This window comes from Pteropus medius, unplaced genomic scaffold (assembly GCF_902729225.1).
Source record: "Pteropus medius unplaced genomic scaffold, Ma_sr-lr_union100, whole genome shotgun sequence".
In the NCBI taxonomy this organism is placed as follows: Eukaryota; Metazoa; Chordata; class Mammalia; order Chiroptera; family Pteropodidae; genus Pteropus; species Pteropus medius.
Genome location: NW_024354875.1, coordinates 21,249,625 through 21,263,509, shown reverse-complemented (window position 1 = coordinate 21,263,509; position 13,885 = coordinate 21,249,625). Strand labels below are relative to the sequence as shown.

Genomic DNA, 13,885 nt, shown 5'->3' with positions numbered 1-13,885 from the left:
CATGTCCTACATCAATCTAGGTAGCCGAATAAAGGCTTCCTGTATAAATAAAGGCAAAACACAAAATAAAGTAAATAAATAAACCAACAAAACAAAACAAAACAGAACAAAATGAAACAAAACCCTATAATATTCCAGGAAGCCAAATAAAGGCTTCTTGTGCAAATAAAGGCAAATAGCCAAAATAAAACAAACAAAAGAACCTCAACAACTATCTTAAAATCAGAAAAACACAGAGGATTCCTTATTTTTTGACCAATCACTTACTCCTCTCCCATGGCTTACCCTAATGAATAGATAAGTTGGGCTGATGGTAATCCAGAAACTTCAGACATTGGCTCTTACAATGCTTTGTAAGCACACCTTGGCACATGACAGCAAAAATTTTCACATGTATTTTAGCCTTTAGACTACTCTAGGGTGGATGAGGGCATCCTTGTTCATGTATGAGCATTTGGTTATAGATAAGACAGTTCATAAAGGGTTATAGTCATTTTCTTTAAAGTTTTTCCTTTTGAATCCTTATTACTTAAAACAAAACTCCATAGTAATAGTTTACTTGTACCAAGTGCCATTCATGGAATATTTTGTCTATTCCTTCCTACAAATTTTTGTTTTAAACATGTAAAAACTGAGGTTTAGAGAGTGTATTAGTCAACTCAGACTAATATCATAATATCATAATGACAAATACTGTAGACTGGGTGGCTTAAACAACAGACATTTATATTTTCTTATAGTTCTGGAGGCTGGAATTCCAAGATCAAGGTGCCATCCAATCGGGTTCATGGTGAGAGCTCTCTTGCTGGCTTGCAGACATCCACTTCTTACTGTGTCTTCACATGGCAGAGACAGAGAGAGACAGATAGCAAGAGAGTGAGTGAATACATTAGCTCTCTGGTATCTCTTCTTTTAAGGATATTAATCCTCTTAGATCATGGCCCCACCTTACAACTTCATTTAACCTTAATTACCCCCTTAAGGGCTCTATCTCCAAATACAGTCATATTGGATATAGGTCTTCAACATATGACTTTTGAGGTACACAATTTACTCCATAAACTGACTTTCACAGGGTCACAATGCCATCGAAGCAGCAGAAGCAGTATTTGAATCCAAGTAGTTGGGGTGTGGAACCCCTGTTGTCAACTTTCTTACCGCTAAGAGTCTCATGAATAATTTTTAAAGTTGGCTAAAGTTGTCTGCTAGACCCTCCTACTTTTCTTTCTATGTTACATACTTTAGGCATACCCCTCTTGCCTGCTTCCATCAAATCTTCCCCATGTCTCAACTCCTCAGAGTTCATCTAATTTGTACTAAAGATTAATTAATTCCATAGTATTTGCTTATTTATGAACAAAATGCTCCAAATAAGAAGAATGTCCCTTTTCCCACAATAATGAGATACTAGTTTCAGAACGCATGGCAGACATATTTTGAAAGAGATTCTGTCTTTCACTTTCAGAACACTCTCTGTAGGTGGTTATAATACTTTAGGGTATGGATTCGTAGTACAAATTTTTCTACATTTTAGTTTTTCTTCTTTGATGCTTTAGAACCGTATTATTCAATTCATTTTGTTAAATATCTACTGCTCTATCCTCTTTTTTATTAATGAACATTTATGAAACATTTTCTATACATAGGAAATGAGTGTATATATACAGATAAGAGATGGCTCTCATTTTCAAGGTAATAAGAGGAAATTAGATGTTGTAGAAAGAGACTTGTGTGCAATTAACTGTAATCTAAGTATAATATGTTAAGTCTAAAAAGAAAGATCTGAAAAATGTGATATAAAATTTTAGAGAATAAAGTTAGATAGAAACTTGAAATTATTTTTATTTTATTGTTTTACGAATAATGAGGCACTCCTGAAATCTTTTGAGTATGTAGATGGCTTGATCTGATTGCTTTTCAGAATCACCTTTATAAAAGAAAAGAAAAGATAAAGGGAAAAAAGTTTAAGCAATTATAATTTTCCTAAGATAAATTCTATAGAAAAAAAGAAATTGTAAATAGTAGAATACCTTTGTAAGTCAAGGGTTTGAGGCTTGAAATCACATTTGTACGAAAAGATTGGTGTTACCCCACATTTTATCACAAAGGATACTTTTGATCAGGAATGTTATTTAAAATATTTAATAACTGGTATGACACAGGTCCTGACAATCAAAGTAGACCATATCATAAATATGTAATGAACAAGTGTGACTATCCTGGTAAGTGCTGGTTAAACATCAGACCTGCCTTAGACTCTGATTTTATAGCCATGTACATCATGATGTGACAGATTCTACTGTTAAACACATTTCATAAATTAAGTAAAAAATAATTTGTGTTCCAATTTCTTAATTTAATAGTAGACTTCTATAATTTATATTAGCTTAAGATCAGTGTAACACATTAAATCGATAAACTTTATCATCTTCTATAAAACTTGGTTAGTGGTTGGCCTATGTGGCCTAACATCAAGCAAATGTATAATTTCCATTTGATATTTTGAAATACTAAAATGTTTACCCAACTTTATAAAATTTCTAAGGGAGAGGTGGACTGCTGTCCTTAATAATGTTGATTTAAGTCATGTACTTTATAGCCTAGAGATGTTTTTAAAATCAGTCTCTCTCTACACACACACACACTACAATGTCTTGAGCTGAATTCACCTTGACTTACATTTTAGTTCAAGGACTTTCTAAAGCTTTTACGTTTTACTTTGGCCTTCAAAATGATTTTAAAAATCACAGTTGACTTTTTAGACTGTGTAAAACTTCTCTTTTTAAATTTTTGTTTCGGTTCTTCTACTTACGTCCCCTGCTCCACCTATGAAACCAGTTCTCTCGAAACTACACGTCCCCAACAACCACCAAAAAAAGCATCTGTGATCTTGAGTACTACAAGGTGGTGCCGTTGGCCCATATGCACACGCAGGGACCACTATCGATATTCTTATACCATCTCGGTTTGTTTGTTACCTTCTTGCCTTCTCTATTCCTACCCTGGGCCCACATACTTATGCTGCAGCAGCAAAGTCCACTCTAAGCTATGGCCAGCTTCGTGTTCTAAGTGGGATGGTCTTCCCTTCCCTTTTGTTCCTTTTAAAGATGATGGGTAATTTTAGCCAGGACAAAGTAGTAGAAGGGCAACCAGGAGAATGCTGAATAGTTACAGACATAATTTCTTTTTGATGAACATTAATGAGCTATGGTGTACTTCGGGGAAAGTACATTACAAGGACTTCGTGAGAGAACATTATGACCGGACCCTGTAATTCTCGCTTATATTCATGAGAACTGAATGTTCGCACATCCTGCCTTTTACATTGCACTCCTCATATTAAGTAGGAAAATGGATGAGAAACAAATGGCAGAACTTGGGGAAGTTTCTCTTTCTTCCTTAAAAAAAAAAAAAAAAAAAAAAACAGATGGTGTTTTGAACACAACTTGCCATAGAACATGAACGCATAAGAGTTCTGGCTGTTTGAAGAAGAAAAAAAATAAGTTGATTCTTTCTTAATGGTAAAAACCAGCTTTAGGCTCTTTCAGGGCCTCAAAGAAAAAAGCACTGAGAAATGGGAGTAAACTGAAAGATAGGGTTTGTGTAACAAGTACCTCAAACCACAAAAGTCACATGGGGCTCTTTCTGCTTTGCTACTTTTGATTACTTGTCAGAGGGTTATACTTTTAGCTTCTCCCCTTCTGCAAGGCCATTCAACCATGCGCCAGCTGAAGTAATCTTCATTCACAATGTCTTTACAAAGGCTCATGCAACAGAGCAGCAATGGCAATTTGGTGGACTACTGCTCTGGTCCAGCGTATAGCTCTTACTCTACACTCACAGGCAGCTTTCCGATGGATGATAATCGAAGAATTCAAATGCTGGCAGACACTGTGGCTACTTTGCCTCGGGGACGAAAGCAGGTATGATTGATATTTTGTAACTTATAGAGTGTTCATGTTCTCTTGAGAGCAGAGAGATATGTTTGTCTGGCTTCATACTAAAATATTATCTTAGAGGCTTTGACATTAATGACTAAGAGTATGGGTGAGGAAGAAGGTGAGGAGCCAGGAGCCCAGAGAGCTTGTGTATTAGTTCCAAGATTTAAGACCATAATAAAACTTTCCTTCAAGGCAAAACTTAAAAAGAAATTTTAAGTTTTAAGTTTTCATATGAATAGGTGTTTTAAGTTTTAAGTTTTCATATGAATAGGTGTTCAGGTAAAATGAACATCATTAAGCACATCAGACTTGAAGCTGCTGTATATAGACATCACCAGTTTGAGAATTATTTTTTTCTCTGTATATGTCCCATTGTCTTTCCCTTCCAACCTCACTCTCAGCTGTTGATAGTCATTTCAGTTCATAATCAAATGAGAGTACTTTTTCTTGAGGACAAATTTTGTGGACTAATTTATCTTCAGCCTTGAGGCATGGGCACATAACTCATGCTATTGAGAAATAAGACTTGTTGGATAAGTGAGTGCCAGATTGAACACCAGCTCAGCCTCCTAATAGCTGTGGGATCTTGAACAAGCCACTTGCCTCACTAAGATTCAGGTTTCTTTTCTCTAAAGTGAAGATAATAATAGAACCACCCTATGGAGCTTTTCTGCTGCTTAAGTGAGGAAATGCACAATGCTTAACACAGAAACATGTAGTATATGCTCAGTAATTCTGCTATTTTTATTTTTACTGCAAAGTAGTTCCCCTGTGAGAAAAACTCATTTGGAAAATACATGTCCAATTACATTTATTGTGATTTTTCTTTATTCTTTGACATCCAATTTGTTTTAAAAAATTAAAAAAATAAAATCATAATACCTCTTCAGTAATATAACTTGCCCCAAATGTGTATCTGAATTTAGATATAGCACTTGTACGTAAAATATTTAGAATGGTTTTAAGGCATAAATTTTTGCCCTTAAACCTTACATGTGCATCATGCGCTCCACTTAAGCCTTCTAATTTCAGGATTAGACAGAGCATAGTGGGAGAGTCATGATTTTTTTTCTTAGTGATGTACATAGCTTATTCTTTATTGTTTCTCGCAATGATTATAAGGGTATATATAATTTGCCATGGTTTGGATTATCGATCCTTTTCAACTTATGATGTTAAGTTTAATATAATGATGAACATGTCTATTAATTTACTACCCGTTAGAAAATAAAGCAACTCTGGGGAGTACTAAAATCTTCATTCAGTGTTCAGATGTAGAGCCGTATATGAGGTACAAAGATGAGAAGAACACATTTCCAATAAAGTAGGATTTACAATAAAGTATGCAGAATGAATAGGTATTATACAAAGTATACAAAGTAAAACAATATAAATTCTTGAATATAAGTACATGTCTTCGAATACAACCTTGAAGGAGAGATATTCCAGATATGGAAGGTTATTCCAGAACAGGGGATAATTAATGCTGAGACACTGATCTTGGGGCCTTTAGGGCATGCTTAGGTAATGGGACATTGTTGGGTCAGAAGGACCAGTGTCTGTGTAAGAGGTGAGAGGAAGCCTCAGAGCTGGGTTGCTTTACGAAATACTTGGACACGTCTGTTGAGGAAGCAGTAATCTGACTAGCAGAGAAAGCCACTGAGCGTGTTTAAGAAGTAGAGGGTTTCGGGAACCTTATTCTAGAAATGTGGTGTATCAGTAAGTGGATAGAGGCTAGTGGTGAGGGAACAACTTTTGCAGTAGAGGAGAAAGAGAAAAAGGAGGGAGTAGAGAGGACGCTCAAAGACTTGAATCTGAAAGGCAATGGAGATGAAGGAGTGGCATCTGGTTTTTAAGCCTGAATGAAGACAGCATGAACTGAAAAAAGGCAATCAGTAGAAGTTTATTGGGAAAAGATAATGAAAGGCTTTAGGCATATGAAATGCACACGTGTATGTGCATGTGTGTACATGAGTTTAGTGTGTATAATACATGTATATATACACACATACACATTTATACACACACATTCTCACACAAATTAATTTATTTTTATGTCCTCATCTTTCGAAGTCTTCTCTTCCCCTTTTTCTCATATTCTTTCCCATGCTAGATTCTTCCTATTCAGCTTTTTCTTACTGTTGTGAGAATTACTTTAATAAAAAAAAAGACAAAACAATGTCTCTTGTATATGATACTTCTGATTATATAAAATTATCATCAATGAAACTTGATGCAAGTTTATTCCAACATTCCACAATTTTTCAAATGGATGTGTATTTCCTTTAACTGGTTTTTAGAGAAGAATCACCCGTTTGGCACTAATTGAATTGCAGGCAATACGATATCTGTGAGGCAATCACATGAGCAGGTGTTTCTCTGCCTACTGTTATTTTCAACCCTTTCAGGGCTGATGTCAACAATTCATACTTCTCGTTTTCGTTGGCTTTGGTTTCTGCAAAGCTGTATCTGGTTAGCTTGTAGTTTCAGCTTAATCTTCAGAATCATTTGGGTGTTTACACTCAGAATCGTTTAAAAACAGATTTCTGTGTAAGGATGTTATCTTAATACCTGTATTTGTAGAAAGTGACAGACATCACAGTGCAGCTCCTATTTCTGAATGTAGTTTTCGGAAAAAACAAAACAAAACAAAAAACACCTGGAATGGAAAACACTGTAGAAAGGAGACTGGGGGAAATAAAAATAGTTTTTAGAATTGTAATGCCCTAGGAATAATGGCTGTACCTTACCACCTACTCTTCGGAGATCTGTAGGTTGCTCTTGGAAAACAGTTTTCGCCGAATGCTGTAGTGAGACCAGGACCTGACCAGGAGAGCTTGAATGTGCCTTAGTGGTACAGCAAACTCAATCTCTTTGCCTGATTTTCTTTTGGTTATAGAATTATCATTGACTCTTAAGCAACGTGAGAGTTAGAGGCGCTGACCACTGCACAGTCAAAAATCCATGGATAAATTTTGGCTTTTCCAGAAGGAGTCAAATAGCCTGCGGTTGATCTGTAGTCTTACTGATGACATAAACAGTCGATGAACACATATTTTGTTGTATGTTGTATGTATTATATACTGTATTCTTACAATAAAGTAAACTAGAGGAAAGAAAATACTATTAAGAAAATCCAAAGGAAGAGAAAATATGTTTACAGTATTTATTGAAAAAAATCTGCATATAACTGGACCTGTACAGTTCAAACCCATGTTGTTCAACGGTCAAGTGTATTACTAAATAGACGATTTCTGGAAGGGTATTTTTACTTAAAAGTTCAGATACAAAACATTGTGTTCAGCTCTGTAATGTGTGTATTTCTGGGATGGATTCCGTTCTTCAGGCGCTTTCACGTTATTTCTGGCTGCACACCCATCTGTTACCAAAACTCTTAAGTGCTCCTACAATGAGGTATTTTGCTGATTTAATAAATACTGCTAGGTAGAAAACTATGTTAATTTCACCACAAAAGAATCTGAGGAGTATTCTCTAATCCATACTGTGGTATACTGGAAGTCAATCTACAACAATTTTTCTTGAAAAAGAGGTTCATGAGCCCACAGTGACTTTTTCCTGGGAGCTGCAAACCTCTGGGTTCCTTAAGGGCACTTACAAGGTAAGCGATTGAGTTCAGCTCCTTTATTTTGCTGTGTCTTAGAATCATCTGTGCAGCCCTGCTATCCTGAGAACCATGACATAAAAGGGGAAAAAAAGCTGTACTCATGGAAGAACTGGGGAGAATGAGGCAGGAGACTGGGAAGGGAGCAGAGCACATGATTTGGGGACTTTGGAAACAAACAAAAACAAACAAAACAACTCACCCATGGATAAGAACCTCTCCCTCTCCTCTCCAATGTTTTTAGGAAATGAGTGCAGAGTGGGGACCAGGAAGCAACCATCTGTGACTTAACAGCAGAAGTGGCTACAGTATTGACCTTTGAGCTCCTTTGAGCCAGGCAGACTATCTGGCTGAGCTTCAGATTATCATTATCTTTTGCAAACTGACAGCTGAAGTGTATGATCTTGGTTTCCCAGTAAAAGGGACACCGTAAATCACCAGATAGCAGGAAAAATTACACTTTGAATATTAATGCCTGATTATTAAGTCATCTGACTAAAAACAAAAGAGCGATCATAAACTCAATCGTAATCTTTATGTTAGCGGTTAGCAATGGGTTAAAGGAGCTTTCTGTACTCAGCAGTTATAATTGAATGTGTAGTTTGCAGGCCTGCCAAATTGCTAAACCTAGATTTCTCATATTAGATAATGTGTAATAAAAGACAGCTGTTGTCAGCATATGCTGTTCATTGCACACAAGTTCCTCATTCATGAGTTTTGGTGTTGTCACTACATCCCTAAGAAAAAGGTTCAAGTGGGCAGTCTGGGAGCAGAAACCCCGTTGGTTAGATCCTATAACAGGGCTGCTGGCTTTAGGGAAAGGGCTACAGGGAAAACTTTTCCCAAAATGTTAAGACCTTTGAGAAGACCTTAGACATCCTTCTTTTTACTTAGGCAAAAAGTTTGGTGTGCGAGCAAGGCTGAACCCTGAAAGAACATTCCTTTCCACGTTGCCTGAGTCTGACAGCCCGGATCAAAAAGAAGTAGGCTTTGTGTCAAGATGTGGCACGTGTCAGAGAATATGATGGTGCCTAATTTATTTAAATTGTTTTTTATTTAAATGTTAGGAGCCTAAGACAGGCTCATTGCTAATCCAGAGTGGAAACTAATTTATAATTTGACTTAGTCTGATTTTTTGTATGTGTGTGACTGATAACCCATATCAGTCCACAGGAATTAAGCATATACTATGCATCTCGTGTTGTGCTAGTCAAATATTTTCATTTTGAACTAGTCAATTAGCTAGATAAGAAAGGTTAACAGGAAAGAGGCGGGGGAAATTTCCTTCTCTATAGAGGTCTTGACTTTATGGATTTCAAAGATTTTAGATTTGATCTACCTAGAAAGATTTTTTATTTGGAAGGCAGGTTGAGGATAGACCAAATGAAATTTTGAGGTTCCCACAAAGCTATGATTATTTGCCTAGCAAAAAGGCATTTTAAATTGCTGAAGCAAGGCTTGGAATTTAATAATTCATTAATTCTTGCTACCATTCTCTCATTTAGCAGTGATATGTATTAAGCTATTACTACCTTGCTTTGTTTTCTATTGATCCTTTTTCTATGGTTCTTGATGTTTCTGGATTGAATTTTTTTTTATTCTTATTGGCTTTCTTTTATTTTTAATCTTGCTACATGTTTTGGATTTCTAAATTTTATTTTGTATTTTCTTAATGATTACTCAAGTTTTTACTATGAATATGTAATTTAGTGAAGGATAAAGTAGAAAAATATCTTAATGCATACCTTCTAAATGAGTATTTTACTTTGGATCTCCCACTACCACTTACTTGCTTGTTTTCTAATCTAATAGTTTAATTCTGTTTGCCTATTTAGCTATTTTTAAGTTTCCATTCAATTCTAGGCCCTGTGTTAGGTACTGGGGTAGAAAGTAAAACAAATACATCCTCCAAGAGACCCCAATAACACAGATAATTATGTACAGAGGTGAGGTAATCGATCCAGTATGCCCTTCATATAAATATACATCTATGCCTCCACATACATGACTATATGAATAATCCAATGAATATTGATAGCAAGCATAATATTTTTAAATATAAATCCTCATTATGATTATAGATAACATATGTAGATATGACCTACCTAAGTACCTAACAATTCAAAATAAGGACAAAAGACAAGCAGATGCAAATAATAAAACTAGATTAAGAAAATGTGAGTACAATATAAAGGAAAGAATGAGAACATTTGGGAATATCAAGTTTATTGCTCTCTTCCACCAGAAGGCAGCCCACTACATAGTTGAATGGTCCTCATCGTTAATGACACTTAGGACGAAATCAGCTGAAATGAACCATCCACATTGTTGTAGGTTTTCCACAGTCAGTTCTGATAAGTTGAAAATAAATACTTTTTAGTAACTCTAGAGAATCTTTTTGAATCTGAGCCTTCAGGATGATATAAATCATTTGAGATCCAGAACTGACAAGACAGGAAAATGTAATTAATTTACATCAGCTTGGTGAGAAGAGATCAGCTCTCCACTATATTAACTTTACTGACCAAAAGCCAAATTCTGAACACTGAGTCATTCCTGAAAATTTGTCAGAATGCTGGTATTTGGTACTCATTAATTAGAATCCTTTACAGTGATGTAGGCTTTTCTCTTAACAAATACCTTGATGGGGATGTCTTTTGTGCAGTAATTTCTTCGATGTGTTTTTCTCCTTCTGGTTCTCATTCTCTATTTATTTTATTTTTATTGGTTTGGACTGCCTATTCATTGATCTCCTGACATGTTATGTATTCACTGATATATGACAAGCATATTAGGTTGACAGTTAACCATTATGGGATAGCTAGTAGCATAAGCTTATATTTTGGGCCCCTGGACCAACCCTCGAGGAAAGGCTAATTAACATTGACTAATTCCTAAACAAATAAACAACACAGAACACACACACAAAAACACACTGCAGTCATCTAAAAAATAAGATGCCACCTTTGGTTTACTTTACCTCAATTTACAGTGACAGAATGTATATTGGAAGTTTACGTTTATATAATCTCTTTCTAAAACATGGAAAGGAGTAAAAGTGATATTATTTATACTATTTATACCATTCTGAAGTTCCTTGCCTTTCTTGGTTGGAAATCTCACTTCACTCTTCTAACACTATTACAAAAATACATCATAAACAAAATTGAGGTTTTGAGTCTTTGGTTTTACCTAAATTGTATTTCTACATGTGTGTTGGTTCTTTAGAGATTATTTTAACCTCCTAAAAACAGTAACATACTGTACTATTATAATAAACACAGTCATTTCATCAGCATCTTCCTAAACTATCAACTATTTGGTTTTTATATGCCATTTTATGGGTGTTATTTTTCTTTGGCTTTCAGTGTGGTTATAAATTGCTGTGGTTAATCTCTCAGAGGCTATTTTAAATACAGATTAGATATGAAGTTCTTTTGGGAAGCTTTGGAGTTTTGCCACATCTTATTAACTCTTTTGCCACAGTATATTATTATCAGAGCTTCTTTTAATCTTTTAAACAGAATGCCTGAATGCACCCTTTGCCAGCTCTCCTTTGCTATCACTAGAGAAAGGAAATTACCGCCTTTACGTAACAATTTCCCAGGAGTTGGGCCAAAGGAGGTGATAAAAAATAGTTCTTTGTGATTTAGAACATTTTACAGATGTGTTTTAAAGACCTTTTGATAACTGTGTGCTTGTTGTATTTTTCAGCTTGCTTTGACGAGATCAAGTTCTTTAGGTGACTTTTCCTGGTCTCAAAGGTAAAGAGATTTATTTATTTTTTGGTCTCTCACCAAGATATTTAGGAACACAGCTCTCCAGACTGTTATCTCTCTCTCTCTCTCTCTCCCTCCATCCCTGTCTCCTTCTCCCTCCACCCCCTCTCTCTCTCACACACACACACAGTTATAATACAATTTACATAAATGTCAGCTATTTTTATTTGATAGTTATTTTAAGAAGTGTGTGACAAATATACTTTGATCTTCATGCATAGTTTTTATTTGTTTGTTTGTTGGTTTGTTTATATTACAGAAAGCTTGTAACTGTGGAAAAGCAGGATAATGGAACATTTGGATTTGAAATTCAGGTGGGCAGTTTTCAAATTTTCCAGACTTTTAATAAAGAAAGTGGCACTGGTGGTGGCATGATATTTACAGAGAAAGAATGAAGGCAGGATCAGAGAACAATGGAGACTGTTACTTCTTTTCAATGTGTGGTTGAGTTGGTAGTCCTTCTCTGTGTTGGGTACCATCAAGGAAAGAAAACATTGAAACATATAAAATTAACTCCCTGAGACCTGCTAACTCCTTTTTCTTAATTGCTTCAGTCTGAGACTGATCAGTAATGCTTGATATCAGTCAGGTCTTAAAAAAGAGAGCGAAATAATCTTTTTTATAGATGTGCATTTTATATATTTGCATTTCTGATGTGTTTGCATGGTCATTTTTATACTGTATGTCAGATTTTAAATCTATACTTTGGTATTCAAGAAAGCATATATATTTGTATATATGGACTACATATATTCATTTATAGTTCCTGTTACATTTTGAAAATACTAAAGACTTCATATTAGATAAAAATGAGAAATTTGTAATTTCAAATTAATGACAGCACATTATAACTATTATTTGAAACAGTTAAGAACATATGTGCTCTAGGAAATTTTTTAACAGTCTTCATAGAGTTCTAATAGCCTAAGAACTTCATTTCTTATTTTCTGTCTGCTTTCTAATGGCCGTATTTGTATAGATGGTGAGTTAGGTAAAGGAGGTCTAGTTTAAGTTCAACAGTAGTAGCTCAGGTATTAACTGTTTTTTAAACTATAATTTTGCTTTTAGATGCATTTTGCATAATCATTTTCTTACATTGCAAATCAGCTTTTAGGGCTTAGCTTTAGTGCTTTTTTCAGAAAACCTTGGTGACTAAATATCAGCCCCACAATTGAAAATTCAGCATGTATTTTAAGATAAGGGACAGGAAGCTGCTGAGAAAACATGCTTTATGAATAAAGAAACAAAATGATACTCTACCTGCAATGAATAGGGAGAATGCTTTAGGAGAAAAGAAATCTTCTCTTTGAACTCTTCTACTTTTAAATTTGATGAAATCTATAATTCTTCCATTAGGTTTTAGAAGCATAATACTCTTTCTTATTCTCCATTCACATGAAACACTCCCTATTCTGTTGTATAGATTCTGTACTTCTCGCGACTGCTTCTTTTTAAATGAAAATTAGTCACAAGGATGTACAACCATTACTAGTGAAAACAGGATCAGTGACCACTTATGTATCCTTATTTAAAGTGACAATTTAGGATTTTTTTTCTCACTCTTCTATGGCATATGTCACTGCTTCCCCATGTTTCTCCCCCATGCCATAAGCACTTATTCTATGTGGAGCAGGAGTCAAAGCTATCATTAGTAGACAACAGGCTACAGTACCATGAACCTTTGTAGATCAGCATGAGCTAATGGCTTCACCTCTGAACTAGAGCATCATGTGTTATCTTAGTAATGCAGGAACCCACTCCTCTGTACATTCCCTTTTGGTGTATGCTTTCCATTACCAGCTCCACGCCATAATCTATTCTGTAGTACTCATAACATTTGGAGTAGTCATCAAATAAGGGAAACACTGTGGGAACTTTTTCAGGACCAGATAGCATCTTATTCACCCACACTGTGCACCCTTTGTTAACAAGTATTTGGCTCCTTGTCTACCAGGTGAAGGGCATGTTTGAAGAGAACAAGTCCATTCTTCTCTCTGATTTCCATGGGTGATACTTTTATGCTACTTATGAGAATCATTCAGAGTGATAGAAACATAGAACCTGAGTTCATATTCTCTCAGTGCTGTCTTATGGGGTTTTTAGGAGTTTCAAATGAAATAACACCTATAAAATACTTAGTAATGCACCTGGTACCAGTAGAAGATCAGCAAGTGACAGATATTAACATGAAGATCATTGGGCATGAGATAGGGCAATGTGATTTTTGTGTTCCTAAGGATTGTTCTGTTATTAAAAATGGGACCTGGAAGATGATGGTGGGTGGGGAGCAGGAGGAGAGAGAGAGAGGGAGAGATTCAACTAATTATTTCTTTCCATAACTTTGGGGCCTCTACTTTTTCTTCTCTATTTGTAACCCACAAATTTTACACCTGTTGCAAACATATATGCAGGTGCTGGCTGCGTAAATCAACGTTTCCCTTCACTGTACTGACCTTGATCACTGGACATAGAGGGTAGCTTTTCACTGCTAATGAGAGTTGTTAAAAAAGTGGTTTCCCGGAGGAGTGTGTGTTATAGCTTTG

At 35.5% G+C, this 13,885-nt stretch overlaps 1 protein-coding gene across 3 annotated transcripts in view; it reads left to right on the top strand.

Annotated features, from left to right (window-relative positions):
* Positions 1 to 13,885, top strand: part of CYTIP (cytohesin 1 interacting protein) — a 67,588-nt gene that overhangs the window by 34,970 nt on the left and 18,733 nt on the right. For 2 of the 3 annotated variants that reach the window (XM_039855284.1, XM_039855285.1), the window contains 2 exons: positions 11,278 to 11,327; positions 11,602 to 11,656. In XM_039855284.1, coding sequence (XP_039711218.1) covers positions 11,278 to 11,327; positions 11,602 to 11,656 — 105 coding nt within the window. Of the gene's footprint in view, positions 1 to 3,453; positions 3,924 to 11,277; positions 11,328 to 11,601; positions 11,657 to 13,885 lie in introns of those variants that run through there. The other variant, XM_039855283.1, reaches the window with a different exon arrangement.